This window comes from Anser cygnoides, chromosome 4, assembly GCF_040182565.1.
Source record: "Anser cygnoides isolate HZ-2024a breed goose chromosome 4, Taihu_goose_T2T_genome, whole genome shotgun sequence".
Classification (NCBI taxonomy): Eukaryota; Metazoa; Chordata; class Aves; order Anseriformes; family Anatidae; genus Anser; species Anser cygnoides.
The window spans coordinates 47,237,365-47,260,330 of record NC_089876.1 but is presented as its reverse complement, the minus strand read 5'-3'; the positions used below and the strand labels follow the sequence as shown (position 1 = coordinate 47,260,330).

At 45.8% G+C, this 22,966-nt stretch overlaps 1 protein-coding gene across 4 annotated transcripts in view; it reads left to right on the top strand.

Moving 5' to 3' along the window:
- FBXW7 (F-box and WD repeat domain containing 7) overlaps nt 1-22,966 on the top strand; it is a 167,952-nt gene that overhangs the window by 120,290 nt on the left and 24,696 nt on the right. For 3 of the 4 annotated variants that reach the window (XM_048071742.2, XM_048071741.2, XM_066996737.1), the window contains 2 exons: nt 16,560-16,642; nt 19,667-19,808. In XM_048071742.2, the coding sequence (XP_047927699.1) occupies nt 16,560-16,642; nt 19,667-19,808 (225 nt within the window). Of the gene's footprint in view, nt 1-14,437; nt 14,720-16,559; nt 16,643-19,666; nt 19,809-22,966 lie in introns of those variants that run through there. The other variant, XM_048071743.2, reaches the window with a different exon arrangement.

Sequence of the window (22,966 nt, the reverse complement as noted above, 5' to 3'; positions counted from 1 at the left end):
GTGCAACCCCTCTGTTTAAGGGAAATGCCCTCTCAAACCTGCTGGCAAAGTTGTTTGTCGAACTGAAATGGATATTTTCAAACAGTAAGGCTCTGCCAAGCTGGCTTGTTTGGGGCTAGGTGCTGCAGAAGTAAGGCAGCTGTGTCCGGACACGGGGTAGTCCTGGGCCTGGGGAGGCCCGGCTGGCATCGGTGTAGCAGGAGAAAAGGCTGTGGAGTAAAATCGCCTCCTGAGTTGGCGCAGCAGTATGAGGTCTGTGTGTGATTTGAAGCTGATAGGTATTCCATCGAGGCTTTTGAAGTGCACATCTTCCTTAATCAAAATCGGTCGGTTGTGAAAGTTTTATGTCGGTGCAAATGCCCGTTATGAATAATATCTGAGCAGAATGACTTAGATCTTGACGGAAAACATTTCCATCTGGTGAAACCAAAAACACCTCCAAAACAAATCAGCAAAAAGTTACTAGACTTTGTTTCTCTGATGTATCATTTTATGCCTGCGGAATGAAAGCACATTTAGAAATCATTGCGGTGTGGGCTTCAGAACATATGGGTAGCCAGAGCACATATCCAGAGTCTCCGAAAAGTTTGTACTTTAGCCGCTAGTATGCGTTAAACTGCGTGCTGCTGTTTCTCACTGCTTCTCTAGCCTGTCTCGTCAATCGAAAGCAGGCGACCATGAGTCCAAGTCTTCTCTGCAGCTGGTTGCTGTTAGCTGTCTGGGAGCTGACCCCGTGTGTATTTACTGATATGTAATTCTTAACAGAGTTTAGTCCTCTTGTATACCTATCCTGTGAATAGGTTATTAGATTTTTCTCTTCACAGAGCCAAGAAATGTTGCACCACGTCATGTGTAGTGGCACTAGAAACAGAACTCGGGACCCCATTTACAAAAAAAAAAGGGGGGGGGGGGAAATAAAAGCATAAATAAACCAAAGACTTCTTTACTCAGCTAAGTTGCCTTTTGAACTGAATAAATGAAATGTGGTTTAGGAATGCTATCTGTCTGTCTATCTGTTCAAAGCACTTGTGGAACAGATGACTTGGCCTGCCCTGTCACACAATGGGTTTCTGTGTGAGTGAATGAGCTGGGAACTGCCAGGACAGGAGAAGGAGGTCCTGTAACTACAGCCATGTGTAGCAATCACAACTGTGCTTTCCTACAGGTCTTTTGATGTTGGATTAAGTCATTTAGCTTCAGACTTTTCTTAAAGAAAGCCACGACTTAAAGTTAAGTATGTAACTCTGTAGATACCGTATTCAGGAGAGGAAATGTTTTAATGGTTAAAGCAGCAGGTATATAGGTTTACACATCTTTGTTAAAATCCAGCAGTACCACAAGTTCCCAATTAACTCGGATCACTTATCCTACCAATAGGGAACCAAGTGTACTTTTTGGCTCCTGCGAGTCCGACCAGTTGGTGCTGCGAACATGTCATCTTCCAACCCAGCTATGTTGGCTGAATAAAGCGCCACCCTTCAGGCTACTTCCAGGTATTGTGCATCCTGCCAACAGACTTCTGCTGCTGTTTCAGATCTGCCAGTTAAGCTGCTCATGTCATCACTTCCTAGCCTGTTTGAGGAAAAAAAAATGCATTTATTGCCAAAGATCTGCTACTATATATAGTTGTATAAACCAACTTAGCTTCCTGACTGAAGGAGGTGAAGGAGGGAATCTTAGCCTCTTCTTCTGCTAAAGTCATCTCCACAAGAGGATATACCTGCAGCTTTCCGTGTCAAGAGTTGATTTTGACTAGTTTGTTTACAAAAGGTACGCTCAGTCTGTAGTAGGTATTTCATTAGGAGATAGTGGTTGGCATGAGGAGTGTTTCTGGAGTAGGCAGTCCCCTGGTACCTCTGGCCTAGGATTGTTCTTGATGCAGAACATATTTGGTTGTCTCTTGTCACCTTCTCTTGGTGTTGAAAATGGGTTTTAGACTGGGAAAATCACGGTAACATCCTCTTCTAAAAGATTTCTTTCCCTATCTACTGCAATTTTCTACTGATGTAGTCCAAAGTCATCCTTTCTGGTCTGTATGGGGGCATTAATGTCGAGAACGCGCTTGTAGACTTGCAGTTCCCAGCCATCGCCCCTGGGTTCCTTAACTCAAAGGTGGAAACAGCAAGATGAAACAGTCTGATTCCCAGCCAAGGTTTAGTCCTTTGCTGCTCTAGGTTAGTTAAACCCTCAGCCTGTGGGCCTCTCCCTCCATTCAGTCCTCATCAGCTGGGATCGCTCCCGCGTCTCTGGGCCGTTCTTACTTTGAATGGGAGATCTTATTACAAGGGATATTGATGCTATTTCACAAGCCCGTATTATACACGTTGAGCTATCTGTTCTCTTCCTTTCCAGCTTTGAGATTGCTCCCAAAAAGTGCTAACAAATGTATTAGGAGCTTCTTAAAATTAGTTTAACGCAAAGAAGCAAATATACTCAATTCTGTTATTAGTTTAATGCAGATCAAGATAATATTCTCACCTCAGTTCTAAAGACCTTGAAAGGAATAATGCAATTCAGTGCTGGCATCCATACAGATAAAAGGTTGTATAATTGCGTTATATGGAAACTACTGCAAGCTGCTCCTCTTTCTCCTTTCATTTAAATACATTTTGAAGACTGTAATGCTGTTTTGGGGGTGGGGGCTGGGGGCGCTTGGTGCTTAGCATCTGAGTGCTGGGAAATTTATTCTTCCCCATATGCTTTTCCAGAGTATTTCTGAGAACAGTGATTTTGTTTGGGGGAGATGAAAAGCTGCAAGAACTGGTAGACTGTTTAGAAAGACCTGTCAGAGGTAGAAAGTAGTTAATTTGCATTCCTGAAATTCTTGTGTTGTCTGGAAGGAATCAGTTGATAAATTCTTTCAGGCTGGGGTTTTCGCTGGGCAGGACCAGATCTGTTCCGATGTAGACGCTGCTGTTCAAACTTCTGTTGCAGAGCCTAAGACAGATCGGTGACGGGCCCAGCTGGGCGTTGCTGCAGCAGCCTTTCTCCCTCTGACTTCAAACTTCCCTCAGTGCGCTTCCTGACCGTGTCGGCTGGCTGCATTGCGGGGTCTTGCTCGGAGGTTGTCCTGCCGACTCTGACGATAGATGCAGCTCTAGAGGACCAGGCACAACAGCACCTCAGCAGAGAGAAAAGATCAGCCTCGTTTGAACCCCTCGTTGGGGTTCCTGGAGGTGCTGAATTATCCTTGAGGGCAAGTTCTCAGAAGCTGAAGACAGTTTGCTGGCTTATTTGCTTATTTAGGTAGAGAGAAAACTAGACAAATGCTAACTGCCAGACACAGATAAAGAAAACAGCTTTAAAAGAGCTTGGCTTCAACCTGCTAGTTGTTCTCACAGCCTGTATGACTACTCCTTAGGCTGCTATCCTGGTTTTCATATGTCTTTCTTGGGCATCTGCTAAACTTCTAACTTAGAGTTCTGCTTTCTACTGCAATAAAAAAAGTGTAGTTTTTTTTTTCTTTTTTTGAGGGGGGAGGGAGGTAATGTGATTTTCTCATATTTTTTTTTTCCCTTCTGAGATGAGATTTCTTTTGCTACAGCCATCTCTTTAACCTTGGTGTACCCTGCCTCTGCTTAGAGAACGGCTTAAACATCACAGCTCTTCAAAACAGATACTTTTTAGATTGTAACAGATGTCCCCCGAAACTTGGAAATGGGAAATGAATTGGATTTTCAGTGTCTTCGAACTGTCGACCCGTGTTTTTAGATCAATGTAGACTCTGTGCTGACTCTTCCTCTTTTCTCCTTCCCACATTTAGTGTGCAATTCTGAACAGCTCTCCCAGCTCACTATTCACGTTTCTCTGGCTCTTTCCAGTGCAACACAACTGCCAGCTGTCCACCTGGTGAAAGAGAAAAAATCTGTTCTTCAACTAGATGCGTGTCATGTAGCAATGCAAATAGTTATCCACAGGGAAGTGAACGAATTCCAATCAGTGTAAGTGTTTTTGTTTCTTGGTATCCTCACCTGGTAAGAAACATATGACTGTCCTCTGTGATGTGGCAAATTAAGTACTTAGCATTTTTTTTCCCTTGGTATTTTTTTCACAAGGAAGCACAAAACGTACCCCCTTTTTCTGGCCATCAAGATACTACTCTGACAGCAGCTATGTGGTGACTCCTGACTACCAAGTAGCCCACACATCTTGCCACAAATTTGAGAGTTGTCTATCTAAAAGGAAGAGACTTTCAGAGGGCTCTTTGAAGGACCATACTGATAAGGAGTCTGACATCCCTGCCTTAAGCTGAAAGTTATCTTATTGTTCTAGCTTTTAACCCAGTAGTCTGCAGTACCTGAAATGTTGCTCTAAATTACAGGGAAGGTTAGTGTCTTCTGTAGTTTCCTTGTCAGGTTGATTGCTCAGTCTAAGCTCAAGGCTGACTGATTACTTCTTAAATTAGCTTTCTACCAAACTTTATGTTAATCAGAATAAGTAAAAATTAGCAGACTTTTCATAAGGCAAATGAAAAGAATGTTGCTGTACTTTTTGGTTTAAAAACAAAGCAGACAAAACAAACGAACAACCACAAAACCTTGGTCCGATGACTTGCCATCGGTAGTGTTTTTGTGATGATTGACCTAGGTTAGGGTGAGCACCTTTTTTTTTTTCTTTGTCTTGCATACCAGAAAATGAGAGGGTTACTCAGTACAATGTTGCATGCAAATCTGGAGGCCACCTTCTGTTCCTAAACACATGGATTTCAAATAATTTGTAGCCAGGAGGGACTTTGAATGAAGTTTGACAAATTCTAGCAGGAGTAAACATAAAAGATTCCCTCACATTGGTCAACCAATTCTGCTTTTTGAATCAACACAGCCTAGGAGCTTCTAATCTCTCCGGCGATAGTGGTCTGTCTTCTAATTTTAGTCTCTTTCAGTTTGCAGTTACTTGTAGGGCACAATAGACCAGTGGAAAAAATCTGCATTTTAAAATAGAGCGTTTGAAGAACAGCACAGGCATGAGTCATACCTGTCCCTGCAGGCCGTAAAAAGCTGTGGACGGCTAGCAGGGAAGAAGTGTATTTAAACTTTGTTCTTGCCAATTTAAATCACTTTATTCGAGAGTATGTGAATGAGTTGTAGTATTCCGTTAAGGCTGTTTTTGTCAAATATTTTTATGGGGAAATGTATTTATACAAGCAGGAAATGAATTCTTCCCAGAATTTTCCTTTACATCAAATATTCCTAATCATCACTGATGACTTTACAGGGGACAAAAGTGAACGCTTTCAAATCTCGTCCCAAGGAGGAATTCAGCTCACAACCGGAACAGGACCACATTTAAGTAGCTGTATAGACATTTAAATTTAGGTTGATATGCAAATGATTTGGTCAGTGGCCTGTAGCACATTTTGCTGGAGGTAGATAGTAAAATGGAGATTATTCAGATTTGGCTGCTTTTCAAGGCACTGGTTTGTTCTGCGTATGGATTCGATGAAGGAAATCAAACAACACAACGTGCGAAGCTTGTGCTGAAGATATTATATTCCAGGGACCCTAATGGTGCTTTGCGCTGAGATTTTGCCAACTTTCTGCTTAGAAAGCAGAAGCTTCTGCTAAATACCAAGCTGCAGGCTGGTGCTCTCGTACTCCGCCCTCCTGCTTCCCTTTTCCTCTTCCATTCAGTCTTTCCCTGTAACACCAGCGGGCATGTGACGTATATAGCGGGATTTCTTTTTCCATTTCTGTGAGAAAGGCTGGCCTACCTAAACCTGTTTGGCATTGATTGAATGTTAGAGATGGAATATGATGATAAAAGGAAAGCAGAAAAACAAACAAACAAAAAACACCCTAGAGTTTGGTCAGAAGATCTCTAGCATAACTTTAGCAATGTTAGCTCATAACATGCTTTAGCAATTGCTTTCAGTAAAAGAAAAGGAATAGGAATCAAGATGTATATTTGCGTAGGCTTTGCAGCATCTCTAATCCTTCTTGTGTACTAATTTCAAATAATAATTTGTAATATTTTGTATCTTTCTAGAATATTAAAAGAGTAAAGATGCAAAGAATAAGCTTTCCCCATACAGCCTACCACATTGGTGGCTTAGACTGTTCCTAGAGATTTTGCTTTGTAGCATTCCATTAGTTGCATTTTTTTTTTAGTAACTCAGTACCATCAGATGGGCTACATTCACATTAGTAACCGGGTTTAAGAAATACTAAGTGTCTACGTAACATTACAGATTTTAAAACCATGGTTGCCATCTAATTTTGTGGTTACAAGTGAAAGCCAAATACTCCTGAAATCTCTAATTTACTCCATCCTGTCTATAAATAAAGAAATTGTAAGTTTCAAAACCCAGGAATTTAGATAACTAACTTGCCGCTTATCCCACAGTGCATGGCTTTGGTTTAGGGAGCTCACCAGTTGCATTACACTGACCTGCCAAGTTGGCATGTTTTGGAGAACGGGTTAAAGTCTGGAGATATGTTGAGGTTGCAGTATGTGGTAGAAACAACGGTAGAAACAGTTTTATGTGTTGCAATTTCTGTAATTCAAGTGTAAATGTTATGTCTTGATATAGGGAGTATAAGCTTTTACTGAAGAAAGTGGTTTTCCAAAAGAAGCTTGGACCACAATGGCAAGCAATGGGCATTTTTCTTTGTACGCTGTAGGTCTTGCCTCCCTGCCACCTAATTTCATACCTTTTGCACTTATGAGAGGTTTCTATTATCAATACCAGTTCTGGGCCTGACTGTATTAGAGGTATTTATCCCTAATCTTACATAATGCTAGATACAGTGAAGAAAAAAAAGTGCTTAAACTCTCCCCCCTCTGCTCTGGATGAGGGACTGCTTACCCTTAATTACGCAGTGCTGCGTTTCTTCTGGAGGCAGACAGGCGTGCTATCTGGTTTCTAGACTCGAAGCACCTGTTCAAGGAAGAGTTTGTTTAGATTGGGCAGGTTTCCTAGCCTGCTAGCTGCTCCCTTTTGATGCAAAATTGCACAGCGTAAGGTTAAAGACAGTGGGTTAGAGAGGCTTCAAAGAGCCTGGTGTGACCCCGGCATGCTTGGCATGCCTTTCTGTTTGCAGAGGTTTGGCAACCATTCCCCCTGCAGCCCAGGGAATGCGCTCAGGGCAAGAAACCAACTCGGGGAGGGCTCCCCGAGTCGTCGTGGCTGCACATCAGGGGCCGTGGGGAAGGTGGGCGAGTTCCCCGTCCCCTTTCTAAACGCTGCTGGTGCTCGCCAGTGGGGCACAGTGACTGTCTGCAGCTGTGTGAAGGAAAACAACCCCTCACACGTACCAGGGGTGCCCCAGGCCATGAGGGACCTGTGTCCCACCAGACCAACCTGTTGTCCTGCCCCTGCACTCACCCGGTGGTGTGGTAGCCGAAGACAGGGGGGCAAAGCTCCCCTGAGGGGCTGCTGCCAGCTGCTCTGCGGAAGATGTGGCCCCAAGTGGGGAATGGGGAGATGCCGATGCCAGGTGGTACGGGGGAAAGCTAAATTCCCTTCTGCGTTACAGGGTCCTGCAGGATGCTACAAACATTTGCAGGTTTGCCTTTGCAAACTTGAGGCAAGTGCAAGTGAGTACCAACAGCATATCCTAAATGAATAGGAGGCTTTTCCACAGATCCTCTGTTGTATTTAGCATGCACCCTGCACTGGGCTGTCTTGGTAAGCAGCTTTTTAGGAGTAAAAGTATCTTGCATCTGTCATCTCAAACTCCCTTGAACGCTTGGTTTTATAACCTTTATACACTCTTTAAGTAGTACAGTTAGGAAAATGAATTTGACATTTTTAACAGTTTATTCTTCAAATTCTTCCTAAATCCCTCTGGTATAATCTGTAATTCCAGGAATTCTTCTGTCTGTAGCCCGAGGGCTCGCCACTAACGCCCTTATCATTCTCATGGACCACAGACGGGGGGGCAGGAACTGTTTTGTAAATAGATTTCTTTATATTGTGCCAGATAAACAAGCGCTTCCCTTGGCAATCAAAATTAAGCTATCTCCAAAGAAAATAACTTATCAGACAACAGGCAGTAAGATACCAGTGCTCTATTGGTATTCTGTGCAAACCACAGACTTTTTTTGGAAATCCCTCCACGACAGAGCAGACCTTTCTTCTTCCGTACAAAGCTGGTTTCCCAACCTGCTCATATTTGAGTGAAAACAGTTTGACTGCCGGTGTTCAAAGACAGAAATGCCCGTTTCATTAATTTGGAAACGTTCTTGTCGATATAAACAAACAAATCCAGCCCAGTTCTATGGCTGAAATGTTGGGGAAAAAAAAAAGTTAGTATGTTTGGTTGTGGTTTTTTGTTTGTTTGTTTGTTTTTAGTATTGTGCTTGTCGTGCATTGGTCAGCAAGAAGGGCTCGTGCCTCGTGCATAGGAGGTAGGATTGAGTAAGTCTCAAGCACACGTTTTGCTAACTTTACGGACCACGTCTGGCGCACTCAGCACAGGCAGAATCTGTGAAATGATCATAGCAGGAATACAGAGCTATTAAATGTGGAGCCCGGGGGGTGATGTGCTAGCAGGTGGCTGTAAGAGCACACGAGGAGCAAGGCTTGGGCTGCCCTGGGGTGTTGCCCGAGCTGCGTGCCTGCGTTAGTCCAGGCTGTGCCACAGAAGCTCAACGCCCCGTGCAACACGAACATGAGTGATTAACGCAGCTACTGCTGCTTCCAGAAATAGAGCTCATCTTGCAATGTATTGAGTGTAATGATATAATAAACAGATTACAGTTAACTTTAATAGGAGTACAATGAAAGAAGATGCAGTTCTTAAGAAGACCTGCTGCCATTAGCGAATGCTTGGCAAGATGCATTATGTGTAATACCTCCTCCTTCCTTTGAAACACGAGTCAGGTACTAATGCTCTGCAGAAACCAAGCACAACTCCTAATGGTCCTGTTGCACTGAAAGCAGTCGAATACGTGAAAGTGCAGGTTGCATTAGCGACCGTAATTCTCCTCCTTACAATATGCATTATGAAAATCTTTATTATGAGATAGTATTGCTGGTTTTTAAACAAACCCTACGAGACTTCTGTGTAGGTAAGTTGCATGTGGTTACTGCCACAGGGGATTAAAAGCAACATGAAGCCTGTCTCCACTGATATTTCTGTTTTCATTTTATCTTTTTCTTTAACAAGGGGGGGAAAAAAGAAGAGGCTTTGGGAAGCAAATGTTTTGTTTTTGCAGAGAAATAATACCCAGTTCTAATGAGACAAGCTCCCTGGAGTTGTAACATGACGTGTTTAAGGAAGGTTGACATTATACCCCCAGCCTGTGGTTCACCTTGTTGTGCTTGTTTTACGGTGAAACCGTAATGTTTTCGTGTCCATTTCTGTTTGACAGCAGCTTAAGTATGTTTTTTTAGTGCAACCGGGTCGCTCCGTGGTAACAATACAGCCCCCTGGCAGGGAGGACAAAGCCTAAAGCATGGTTCTTATCAGTTCACCCGAGGCTGCAGCGTGGCAGGCACTTGCTGTGGCTCTTCCGTGGGGAGGGAAGTGAGTGAGACATCTGTACCTCTGACAACAGGGGCACAAATGTCTGCGTGGCTGGGCAAACAGGGAGGGGGGCAGCCTGAGCTGGCTGCACAACAGCCCCCAGGTTTATGGGGAATCTCTGCTACAGATAATATACCTTTGAAAGCAGTGTGCATAAAGTTCGTACCGATCTCATAAAATCAGGATTTATTAATAGTAATATTCAGGTGCTGTCTATGCCTTTTTCCATCCCTGGAAGAAAAATAACTTACAGGCTGTTTACAGTTTTGTTAACTACAATGCCTTGCTTTGCATGGGAATAAGGAATAATAATGTGTGGAAAATATCAGTTTGAAAGCAGTATTCAAAATGCTTTGCCAAGAAACATTATATAATTAGTAAAACAATTTAGTAACACCTATCATACTTGATAATGTCTTTGCTGCTGCATTTAAGTAAGCCTTTGAAGACAATGTGCAATTTAGTGTAGTGCCTCCTTCCTCGTGTGGTGTTCTTCCTGTTGCTTGCCTTACTTCACCCCAAACTTCAGGTCCCTCAGTTCTGCAAGAATGGGTTATTGATCAGTAATGTAGTGATCAGTACACGTTGCAGGGCAGTGAAGCAGGATTGTTTGACTTGTACGCCGTGAGCTCATAAGCTTACATTTCTGTCTGTACCTACGTGAGGCAAACCTGCTGTCACGGGCCGTGCTGAGCCTCCCGCTGAAATGGCAGGTAAATGGATTACAGATTCCTCCATCTAAACTGCACTCCTGGGAGCCCAGGTACCTTTCCTTCCTCCTTCACGCGCAGGGTGATGGCTAATAAATTGTAAAACAGAGGTGACAGCCTCAAGGTCATTGCCTGGCCTGAGCCAAACTGGGGGAAACCATGAAAACATGGGCTTTCCAAAATCCCATTGGCTTGGTTCATAATGCGTTAAAAAAAAAGAGGTTTGACAGTAATAGCAGTGCCCTTTTGCAGGGGAAAGGCCTGCCCTGAATTACTTTGTTGAATTACATGCTTAACACTTGTTATGGGGTGTATTTTTCCTCTGCTTCCAAGACCTCACACAAGTTAGGCCCTAGCATCTGCCTTGCTCGTTGGCTGAACGGGGAGCTCACTTCAGCACACCTACGTTTAAGAGCCGAAGCTGCAGTTAAATGTCGAAAGCAGATGGCAGAAGTACCTCTCCGTGGGGCCGGGTTCTTGCCTGAATGGGAGCATTTGGCAAATTAAATGAAGTCTGTGGTCGGATGGAGAGGTCAAATATAGAAGACAAAGCGCTGAGTGCTGCAGCTGCCCTAACTCGATTAGGAGCAGAAGGGAAGTCTTTAAAACACAGGCCGGACCAGATTTGAAAAGGGGAAGAATAGCGAAGCCTGACTGTCCTTCCTGGGCCTTCGCTGCTGCCTCTGGGCTAAATCACAGGCAGCCGGGGGTTTGGCCCCACTTGATTAGGGCGTTTGGTTTCCTGAGTTCCGGGGGTGAGGGGAAAGCAATCCTATTAGACACCACACAAAAACCCCTCAGCAGCGTCTCCAAAGGAGGCAGTCTGCTAAATGTCTGCCGAGTGTGCCGAGTACACAGAATCCCTCCTGGCAGCGTCTCGAGTGATGCATTTACCAATATTAATGGAGATACCAAACCATATTGCTCCACAGCTCCTCCCGCACACATTCTGCTCGCAGGGCCCATATGTGCGTGTGAAATGCCAGCCACGCACGCAGGCGTGCTGCGTGTCCCCGCCGCAGCCAGACCGCCCCGCCGCCTCCCCGCCCCGAGATGTTTCTCCAGCCAAAACCCCAAAATGCTGTTTCCTTTGGTCCGTTGCGCCGGGATCTCCGTTCTTCTGGGGATTACACAGCTCCGCGGGCGATTTCTGCAATGCATTCCAGCCTTTCATTAGGAGTAATAGACGGTCTTAATTACAGCATGCCACATGACAAACTGGTAAAGGTGCTAGAAATGGTGCCAACAGGAAAAGAATTGGATGATGTGAACTTTTATTAATTAAGAGCTGGCAGGACTGACGGGGAAGAAGATTGGACTTGTGTCCACTGGAAACTATGTAATTTTGGTGGAGACATTTTTTTGAAATGTCATGAGTTATACGCTGATTGTGGTTTTAAAAACTTGAAAACTTATCTTCAGCTGAAACAAAATAAAGCCAACCTTTGAAATTGAATGCATATGAAACGGGGAAACACAGCGATTTTGGATTTTTCTCTTAAAGTTGTTTTGCTAACTATAGTCTGCCCCAATGTATGTTCATTTGCGAGGAGCATTTACTTGATGCCATTAAGTGTGCTTGGAGCACGTTAAGTTACTGCAGTAAAGATTATTGCAAATGTCAGGAAAGATATAAATGGAGGCACCGTCTCTGCTGTTGGGCTCCCAGAAGCGTCGGAGGAGTCGGGGACTTATTTGTCCCCGTTAGGTTTTCCAGGAAGATGCAGAGTGGAGCTGCGTGACCTGCAGCGCTGCTGAGTCTTCGTGGTTGTGTCAGTTCTCCTCTGCTTGCGCAAGGCCTTATATCATTCCTCGCGCTGTTCCTTGCGACTGAGACCGTGGCGTGCTTGTGATGCTGAGCTGCCCCCAAGGATGGGGGGAGTTCAAGGCAAGGGAGGGGGCAAAAACCTTCTCAAGGGAGAGGTGGGAGCAGGAGCCAGAGGGGCTCTCCTGGGGCTTGGGGGAAGAGCAGGCGCCCCGCTGGGACCTGCTGCTACCCTGAGATGCACAGAGGGGGGTGGGCCACTGTTTGGGAGGAGGTGGTAAGGCTGTAGAGAAAAACATCAGGTGGGAGAGATCCGTGTGCAGCTTTTGTCTTGTGCTCTCAGGAAGGTAGACTGCTAGACGAAAGACAGTCACCATTAAAATGTCAAAATCTGTCAGTGGTATCTGCAGCTAAAATTAGGAAGAACCCGAAACCCTTTGTGTGCATAAATATCTGATGTACCGAGTGCTGCACCGCTGGCAAGTGGATGTTGGGGTTTCTGCACGGGCCCCGACCGCGGCACAGAGCATAGCAGTTAAGTCAGTGATTTTTTTTAACCGTGAGAGACTATCTGCCAGTCATTATCAAAAGAGAAGGAATCAGCAATAGCAATACTCTGAAAGAGAGGAAAATAGTAATTTCTAATTATTATTCAACTCATTGACTGCTTACTCTGAAGCACATCTTGTTCAAAAGAGAAATCCAGTCACGCTGTCAGGTTGCGCTTGTCCGTGGGCAGGGGAGAGGAGAGCAGAGGCTGCTCCCGGGGCTCTCCTGCCAGCACCCGCTGGGACACCCCGGGGTGCCACCCCCTCCGTGTCGGGTGGGCAGGGGCACCAGGAGCGTGGCAGGGTGCCTTACGTGTGCCCCTGCCTGAAGTCCCGCATCCCACAGCGGCAACGTTCAGCTTCCTTCGTGCCTGGTGATTTGGGTATTAATTTTCTTCCTGTGATGATTTCGTGTGTACGCGCAGCCTGTGTGGGTTTTTTTCCTTCCCCTCCGCATGTGATGCGCTCGCAGAGGAAGACAGTAATAGTCTCCAGGGATATGTACAGCTCTCTTCACGTCTGAGGTACGGAGTCAACTCAAGACCATTTTGTTCTCATAAAATATACAGCACTGCAGTTTAACGGGTAATGGCATAAATGCCGAGGTTTGATGGGCAGAGCCATTTCACTGGGAGATGGAGAAGCGAGGGCTCGGGGCTGGCTGGAGATGGCTGACGCTGTGCGAAGCCGTCCTCGCCTGCCATGGTGCGGTGCCTTCACCTCGTCTGTGCGCCAACACCTCGCTGCCGCGCTCACCCGCACTGAAGTAACAGTGAAGATGAGGAGTTGTTTAAGCACTGATGAGAAAGGTGAAGGCTCTTGCAGAAAGCAGTGCCTCTCCTTTACATGCGTGCTCTCTTCCATACCACTTGGTGCGGCAGGGAAAAGAGGGTTCCCCTCTGGCCGCCAGGAGCAGCTGCACGGCTGCTGCTGAGCCCCTCTGCTGCTGGGCACAAACACAGGTGAATGCGTTTTCAGCCCATGTCCTGGAGGTGCTCGGTACCCCCTTTTTTGTTTTTTTAACTACTCAGGCAGAAAACTTGGCAGAAGCGAACAGGGAAAATTGCAGAAGCTGGAGTGTCTCACTTCAGGTGGCTGTATGGGACCTAAACCAGGCTGCCCGGTGGCTGGTGTCTGTCTGAAAGCCTGGTGGCAGCTGTCTGTCCAAGCATCAACCCCTCACCTGCGGGACTTAAGTGCCCTTGAATGTAAGCATAGGGGTGAATGGGGCAGAGTCAGGGATGCGCACAAGTGGGAAGCCCCAGGACAAGGAGTGCTCCTTAGCACTTGGAGGTCTGGGGCTGGTGCTGAGGTGCTGGGAGGATCTGGCCCAGGGGTTGCTGGTGAAGATGGGCCCCGGGCGCTGGGTGCCTCAGCCCCCCGAGGGCAGCAGGCCCTGCTGTGGGTCTCCCCGCCACCAGCCCTCGCCTGCTGCAGCTTCGCCGCTCCCCTGGGTCCGTGTTTTGGCGCCCCTTATGTAACGCCTGGAGCCGGGGGCTTCAACTCCAGCAGCCCCAGCCACATGTTGTTATAAACCAGCGCCTCCTTCTCCATCTTTATGATGATTATTATCATTATTATCACTGCTACCATTATTTTTATTTCCCCCCAGCCCACCCCAGCGCCTTTCCTCGGCGGGGGGGGGCAGCGGCGGCGGCCCCATCAGCGCCGCGGGGATCCCCTTCGGTGCGGTGCGGTGCGGTGCGGTGCCCTGCGTTGCCGACCCGATGGGAGCCGAGCCGTGCCGTGCCGTGCCGTGCCGGGGGCCGTGCCGGGCGCTGCGGGGCGGGGCGGGGCGGGCGCTCCCCAGCCCCCCGGGCCGCAGTGCCGCGGCGAGGCGAGGCGCGCTGCGGAGGCGGCGGGAGGAGGGAGGAGGGACGGGGCGGGCGCTGGAGGCCGGCAGGCAGCAGGGAGGAGGAGGAGGAGGAGAAGGAGGAGGGAGCGAGGCCGGCGGGCAGGGAGCCGGGCTCGGCGCGGCGCAGGCAGCCGGGCAGGGCCGTGCCGAGCCGTGCCTTGCCGGACCGGACCGGGCCGTGCCGTGCCGGGCCGCCCCGCGGGTCCCCGCCGCCGGCGCCGCCTCGGCCGAGCATGTCGGGTCGGGAGGCGGTGACCTACCTGCCGGAGAAGGGGCTCTACTGCCAGCGCCTGCCCGGCCGCCGGGCGCGCAGGGGGAAGCGCGCCGACGCCATGGGCTTCTACGGCACCCTCAAGATGATCTTCTACAAAGTGAGTGCGCCGCGGGGCCGCACTGCGCACCCGGCACCCCCCCGGCACCCCCCCGGTCACGTCCCGCCCCGCCGCCTGCCCTCCGCCGGCGGCCGCCGACAAAGTTTTGCCCCCTCCCGTCGGCCGCGCGGCCGCCGCGGGGAGAAAGTTGCCCGAAATAGCGGGAAACGAGCCCGAAAGCGGCGGCGGGGAGCCGCGGGGTGCCCCGCGCCCGGCGCTCCCGGGGCGCGCTGCGGGTGTGCCGCGGGGGAGCCCCGGCGGTGCCCGCACGGAGCCCGAGCCGTGCCCGCAGCGCGCTGCCTGGTGGCGTTATCCCGCGCCGCCCGGCCGGCGGGTGCTCCTCCGGGGCTCGGGGAACGGCCGGGGCGAGGCCGGTGCCTCGGGTGCCCCCGGGGTGGCTCCGGTCCCGCGCTGGCGTGGGGAAACGCCGAGCCGCGTCCCGGGTGAGGCGCGGCCGCAGAGCGGGGCTCCGGGGCCAGCCGCTCCTGCTGCTGCTGCGAGACCGCGCGGGGTTAAACCTCAGCCTCGCTGCCTCCGGGAGCCGCGCTCAGCCCCTGGTCCTCGATGGCTTTCTGCAGGGAAAGCCCCGAAGGTATTTGAAAAGTTAAAAATATATATATATATATATGTATATACAAGACAACGCGATATGGATCATCATCCTGCTTGTTTGGGTTTAATTTGGTTATTTTTTATACAGGTAGATCGATACGATAAATGGTTAAATATATCCCAGCACAATATTAGAAAAGATCAAATCAGTGGTTTATGTAAGATACCAACTTTTAAACAGTGTATCTAAAAATGAAATTTTGGAGGAAAAAAAAAAAAGAAAATGGTAAAATTAAAGTCCCAGTTGTTACACAGGTAGTTCCTGCGTTCTGCAGCTTGCAGTTGTAAGCAGCAGTAAGTATCCTTCTGCTGGTTCAAGTGCTCTGGTGTATCACATCTTTTTTTTTTTTTTTAAAAAAAAAAGGAAAGAAAATGAAAACCAACAAAACCCACAGAAACTGCATTTAGCATCACGACATCTCGCTGAGTCCAAAAGCCCGTGGTTAAAGATTGCCCAAATATGTAGAAAGTAATCTTTATTTGTCTGGCTGGGTAAATATGGCTTTCACTGGTTTCCATCTCGCTGGTAATTTTTGCAGACTGGCTTCCCCTTTTAGCAGCTGCCCTGCTCATTATTTGGTTTTGATCACATCTAATTGTGGGTGACATTCAAGGCTGAGATTTACCGGGTTTCATCCTTAGCCTTTTTGAAAAAAATGTCTGTTACTCTTTCGGTCAGTTTTATAAATGCTTCCAGTGTGCAACTTGAAAATAAAGGGTGCCGGGCAAAAGAAAAGATGTATTTGCAATTTTTTAGGCCATAAAATGGTATTTGTTTTATAATGCAGACACGTTATCTGACATTTAACCGTTTGTGTGAGACTTTTAGCAGTGAACCTGGACACGGAGAATGAAGGAGGTGGTTTGGTTCTTTCCCTCCCCTCCCTGGGGAACAGGGAGAGAGCAGTTCAGTAAATAAAGCAGCACCGAGTTCTGCGCACTTTTAAACATTTGCCTTTGAAAATAAAAGGAATGTAATTCCAGTGGGTTTGGGACCTCAAAACAGCATTACTGTATCCATGTACCGTATAAAAACATGTATCAAATATTGTTTAAAGTTAAAGCCAGAAACTAAAATGTTGCTTTAAATAATCTTGTGAGTGCTAACTTTGTTGAAATCCGCTATTCAAGTAAAAAGTAAAAACGGGTTTGTTTTACAGAAGTATGCGTAAGTAAGGCTGACCATGTAACTAAAACCATCTTGTTGCTCTTTTCCCTCACCTTGCAGATGAAGAGAAAGTTGGACCATGGCTCCGAGGTCCGTTCTTTCTCTCTGGGAAAGAAACCCTGCAAAGTCTCAGAGTACACAAGGTAATTAAATGCAATAACAGACCACTGGGTCGTGATTCTTGCATGTATCCCATCTTTCCAGTCTCGCTAAGCCTGCTTCGTAGCTCCTCTCCATGTTAAAGCACTGCAAAGCGGAGGAAGGGGTGGTATCGCTCACTGTTCATGTACTGCTTAGCTAATTTAAATCACCTACACTGAAGATGAGTTTTAATGAAGTAGCCAGACTTGCATTTCTTCGGTTGAGGTTTGTGTTTGATTCTAAATATAGCACGCCCATTTACTTGGAGACTTTTTGAGGACTGAGGCATTCCTGGGAATAAAATCAATCAGATTGTTAAAAAGGGACATAATGATAAACCCTATTACAAACTGTGATCAAATGTATCACTTTGCTATGGCAACAGGAATGAGAGAATGGAAATTTATGTAGGCAGAGCAGACCATCTGATCCGAACGGGAACACACACGTACTTGTTACCCACGATGTGAAATTATCAAGGGCTCCTCCAGCCTGCTTCCGTACTACTCCGGAGCGGCACCGCGTCGCGCAGACAGCGGCACGTGTGGGGTCAGATGCCTCGCAGGGCAAAGCGCTCCTGAGCACGAGGGGAGGCGGCCGAGCAGGGCCCTGCGTGCATGCCTTACAACTGCAGGTCCTACTACATAGTTGCCATAACGATTGTGCTCTGGTGCTGCACTGCTTCCCATCATTTTGGAGCTTACACCATCACACGTGTTTCCCCCGTAAGAAGCATCAGCCCTCCCACAAGCATCGTGCTTGCCGCCTAACACTGGCTGGGGACGTTATTTCTGTGAATAGTGTTGTAGCGTTCAGTCACCGATGGGTCTTTCAAGAGTAACGTGCATTTGATTTCCCTTCCTTTAAGAGGGTTAGCAGGCGATGAGAAAAAAGTTAGGACAGTGAGGGAAAACAGGTTCCCTGGTTGCTTTTCAGACAGAAACGCTGCAGCAGAGAAAAAGAGGCAGCCGAGAAGCACGTGTTGCAGCTCCCACGTCTCGTGCATTGGTAGTTTCTCCAGGCCTTTCCATTATTCTAGTGGAAAAACACTCTCATTCATCCACCGGGTGGTTCCTGGTGCGACACGCCGTTCTCTGCACTCAGGTAAAAGTAAACAGCCCCGGACCAAGGAAGGGGCGCTTCTTGGCAAGCGAATCTGTCGCGCTCAAAGGAACCGCTGTGCTTGTCCAGCTTCCGCAGAAACCTGCCTGCCTGCTGCAGGTGAATGAGAGCAAACAGAAAAATACAGCAGGAACAAAAGCCTGCTGGCTTAATCTCAGGTCAAAGAAAGAGACTTTTAGATCTTATTTGGAATAAGGTCTTTGAATGAGAATCAGTTCACTGCAGAAGGAATTAAGGTGTAACTGTCGTAGTGAGGCAAGCTCAAGGCTACGTATTGCTCAGACCCAGTATAAGCCAAAGTTAAGGGCCTTATTCTGAAGCCTAAATGAGAGGCCTTCTGCAGGGTCTCTGTACAGGTGATGAGAATGAGTAGGCTGTATTTACAGATTTTGTTTAAAAAAAAAAGAAAAAGAACACTTTCTGCTGTCATTGCTTGGATTTTGAGTCATTATTGACATAAAAGAATCCTTAAATAACATCTGATCCTCTCTCCTAAACTGTTTGATTATATTTTCTATAATAATATTTAGGCAAACGATGTGGCTCTTGTGTCTGCTTGGTTCATTTTCCATAGGATCAGACGCTCTTTAAAATTGACAGTTCTGATTAACTTTGTTTGCATATAACAGGTAAAGCCAGTAAACAAACGTCATTAAGAGGATCCCTGATCTGTGAAACAGTATTTTGGTATCACCTTCTGTTTCTATTACTGCTTGGTGAAATTATCATCAGAAAGTCTATTCAAACCATTCTTTACTTTTCTTTACCAGCCTGGGTAAATGCTAGAACAAGCTACGATTGTCCTTCAGAACAAGGAAGAATAAAGGGTGGAAGATGTGTAGATTTTGATGAGATACGTATTAAAATGGGCCTGCCTTGCATCATTCAAAGCTATTCCTCTAGCCAGTGAAATGTCAGTAAACCCCCTGAATAAATACCTGATAAAAAATTGGGTTTATCATAAATAAAAGCAAAGGGTTTGGGTTGTTTTTTGTTGCTGGTTTTTTTTTGGAGTCCCACGACTGCATTTAAAATTTTAATGCTTTTGAAAACACTATAGCAGAGTTCCAGATTTCGTGGTGGGGAATACAATGTTGACATTCTGTGAACAAAGTACTTTACATTATGTTTAAAAAAAAGAGAGAACTCAGTCAGCTGTATGACTCTAGGCTCCTACAATAGCAGCTTAATCCTGGCTTTTTTTAAAGCCCTGTCCCATACGAATGAGCTGTTTTTTAACGTGTCAGAGTGAAAAAATCGAACTGTAATTCAGGGAGCACCTTTGGCTCCTTTTCCCTCTTCACTTTGCCGCCCTTTAATTCCCGTGTCACTCCATCAACACACAAACTTTAAAACGCTCCATACGAGTACTTCAAAGTCCAGTCGCAATCACCAGGGCGCTAGAATTGTTTGATATTAATAGCTCTTCGTCAACAAAAGTATATTAAGAGCTAAGAATAGCTACTTCTCCGTTTGTGGATGAAGCAGCAATAGCACGTCACATACAGGTGAGACGGAGCTCGGGCTCCCGGCACCACTGGTCGGAAGGCACAGATGCAGCCCAGCAGAAAAGGACATACTCTGTCAAGGAAAGGGATATAAGAACACGCACCTTTATAGATAACCTGCCGGCCAGTTGATGGAGCAGTAGATTTTCGGCCTTGGAGGAGTTTCCCCGTAGCTGGAAGATCAGTACTGCAGTGGTAGCAACAGGTGAATTTGTGAGCGTGAGGGAGCTGGCGCCGTGAGCGGCCAACGGGACGTTCCCATGTTGTTGCCTTTGCAGGAAGCTTCAGACTTTAAGTAATAGCTGCAAATTCTGCACTAGGTTTCTTCTTCTGCCTTAGGTTGTAAATGTTCCTCCATGTTTTACGTGCAGCTTTCACTTTTTCTTTGTGTTCTAGTACCACGGGGCTGGTGCCATGCTCTGCCACGCCTACTACTTTTGGGGACCTGAGGGCAGCCAACGGCCAGGGACAGCAGCGGCGCCGCATTACATCTGTGCAGCCACCCACAGGCCTTCAGGAATGGCTGAAAATGTTTCAGGTAACCAGTGCTTAGAGAAAGAGACATCTGGAGCAGCTTACCTCTGTGATTTAAGCAAGGGCTGCTGCAGTAAAGGCAGTTCTCGCTGTATATCCCGGAATGTCTCAGTCATTGATTTTGTGTACTGTTGAAAAAACAAATGGGCAGCAACTTCAAGGAAATGCAGTTGCCCATTTTAGCTAGTTGCTGTAGAAACTCGCAAAAAATACTACTTTCTCTGGTTTCTTAATAAAATAGCCCATACTGTTTGATGCTTTCACATTTTCTGCAAATTCTGTCCAACATGTAACGGCTGCCTCCATGGCCTCCAGCTAACAGGAGACATTTTCTCTTGGAGACTAGCAAGTGTGAGTGCGTGGTTTGCTTCAGCGTAGGTATAGCACTAAATTTACCGTAAGTCTGGTGTCTTCTAAGAATAGAAGACAGAGGAATGTTTAGCAAAAATAGGTTAAACGGAAACTCAGTGTGTATTTTTACTGATGCTTGAGTACTGAACACAATGTCAGCTGGCACACGCATGTAACATTGAAAGGAGAGGGAGAAGAGGCTTGCTGTATCTTTCCAACAGCCCTCAATGATGTCTAAAACTTTATTTGACAAAAGAAAACCCAAAACTAAAATACCCAATGGTGTGAGGCGCAGGGGTACACAGTTCCACAGGTAGAAACCAAAGCCTGCGTGACACCAATTTGGTGGCAGCTAAGCCAATTTTGTGTGTGTTAGTACAAACACACTTTGGGGCAGGGCTGTGTTCCCGTGGCCCAAATTGTATCCCAGAGAGCTCTTGGCTGTACGGCTTCGCTGCCCGTTTTTAAGAAGTAGGGATGGGTCCCATTCATTGATTTCAAAAATGGAAATATTATGTCTTGAACCCTTGATTAATAAACTGTTGCTTCTAAAAATGTTTTCAGAAGGCTTAAGTAACTAATAGAGGCATGGTTTCAGTTATGATAACAGACATTTTCAAAGATAGAGCAGCAATATTGTGGATATAGTAGCGAGCATACAATTTTGCAGGCAGGAGCGTGCTTTTGGCTTGATTCACACTGCCACATAGTACCATTGATCTCAATCACTGTCAGTTCTGAACATTAAAATAATAACGTAGAACTCCATTCCCTCTCTATTTTTACATATTTATAATCTGCTTAAAACAGCGGAAGTCTGGAATTAACATATTCTTGTACGCATCATCCAGTTTCTTAAAAATGCTCACATGTAATTGGTACCGTGTATCTTTTTTTAAGAGGGTTCATAGAAATATGTCCTTTTAACCGTTAGGAATCAGACTTGAATGGTACTTTGTACATATCGTACTTAATATAATGCGATGTTGTATTTTTACATTTTGTTAATGTTAAAGCCTTTGTACTGACAAAAGCTGTTTTTTGTGCAGTGCATAATGTGTATTTTCTGATGGAAGATCACTAGTTACCAATAGTTACATATTCAAAAAAATTATGAAGGGCTGAAGTGTTTGAGAGCATGATGCAAACACGCTTGACAGTAACAAAAACAATGTTGTTTGCAGTTTGGTCAGGATTGGGAAAAGAAGTCCACAAGCCCATGGAAACTTTGCCTATAATTAGGTTGTTATTATTTTAGGCTCACAAGTACTGGTTTAGTTAATGGAGAAACTATGTTCTCCATTAACTGCATAATTAGATACTTTCAGGTTTTGAAAAGACTCAGCCGCAGCAATAATTCCTGGATTCTGATCTGGACTCTTGAGAGAGAGAGGCCTCTTTTTGATGTCCAGAGACCAGCTAGCAGCACTCAGTGATTACCACCCTCACTGGTAGTTTCTATTGTATTCTCAAAAGGGGGTCCCTTATTTTGGAACCCAAAGCTTTCAGAGCCACGTAGCTGCATTTCAATGTTGCACCTCCTTGGCTAATGCCAAGCACCTCATTTTCTGCATTTTTATTTTCCACATGAATTTTATGAAGGGGGCAAGGCTTAAATAGTCAAACGTTGAGAGCACAATCTTAAAGTAAGGGGAGCTCACTCTGCCCAGAGGGCAGAATTAACTGGCACGTGTAGCATCATTCTTGCAATACAAAGATTTTCCTGTGCAGAAACAGAAATGGGAGGCCTTTCTTCTTTATGTACTTCATGCCTCCTAAGCCTGTTTAATAGCACTATCTTATTTTATGTGAAAATATATTTCCAATTAATTTTAAAGCTAAATTTCCAGGGGCACATTAGCTGGACATATGTCCTGTTTGAAGGTAGAACTGTCCTTTGGCATAGAAGCCAGCAGTAACAAGTGATACTCGGTTATTTTGAGGTTCCTCACCTGTACGTTGGCCTTCAGTCACTCTCCTTTGTTTTTTGTTTCTTTTTTTCCCAAATTTAAATGCAAGACCACTCAAATACTAAGAAAACAGTGGGTGTGTCTGAGTTTTGTTTTCTTGGTTTTTTTTTGAACTTATTTTTGTATGTTATTGCTGCTGTTACGTTTTGTAGCTGATCTAGGCTTTTTATTGTGAAAATGACAAAAACTAGTGCAGAAAGGAGAAGCAGCTGGAAGTGTGTTTGCACTTTCCCTTTAAAAATGAAGATATATATTGATTTCAATGAAATGTTAGTCTGGAAACAAAAATAGAAAAGCATTTTGATAGGTTCAAGCCATTTAATTTCTTAGAGGCCTATTTATTTTTTCTGTTTCGCAGTGGCTCTTGGTTTCAGGTCTTTTTAAAGTCCACTATAAGATTTTTAAAACTCAGTGCCCGAGTGTATCTTTACAAGATTTTTGCTTTTATAAGAAACTATTTTTATTTTATTTGGAACAAGAAATATTTTTAAGTCACCAACTTGCTTGCCATAAGGAAAAAAATCAGCTGCGTGCTAAACTCAGTCAGAGACAGTACTGTTCTAAATATTACATTCTGTTTTTCTCTCTTCATTCTTCCTACTTCACGTGCTTACATTGCTGGGTTTTATTTAAGTAACGTGATCAACAAAATTTGGAATTTTCTTGAAATATGTTGGAGGGCACATAGTGATGCTGAAAAGTTGTTCCATAGGCAGTAAGTACAGCACTCACTCTGAGTAACTAGTGAACGCTATTATTTTACCGCAGCTTGGAAACGTTGTTTTGTCAGTGGTTTAGATAGTGTCCAAAATCCTTCTCCCATTTCTGGCTGGCTAGAATA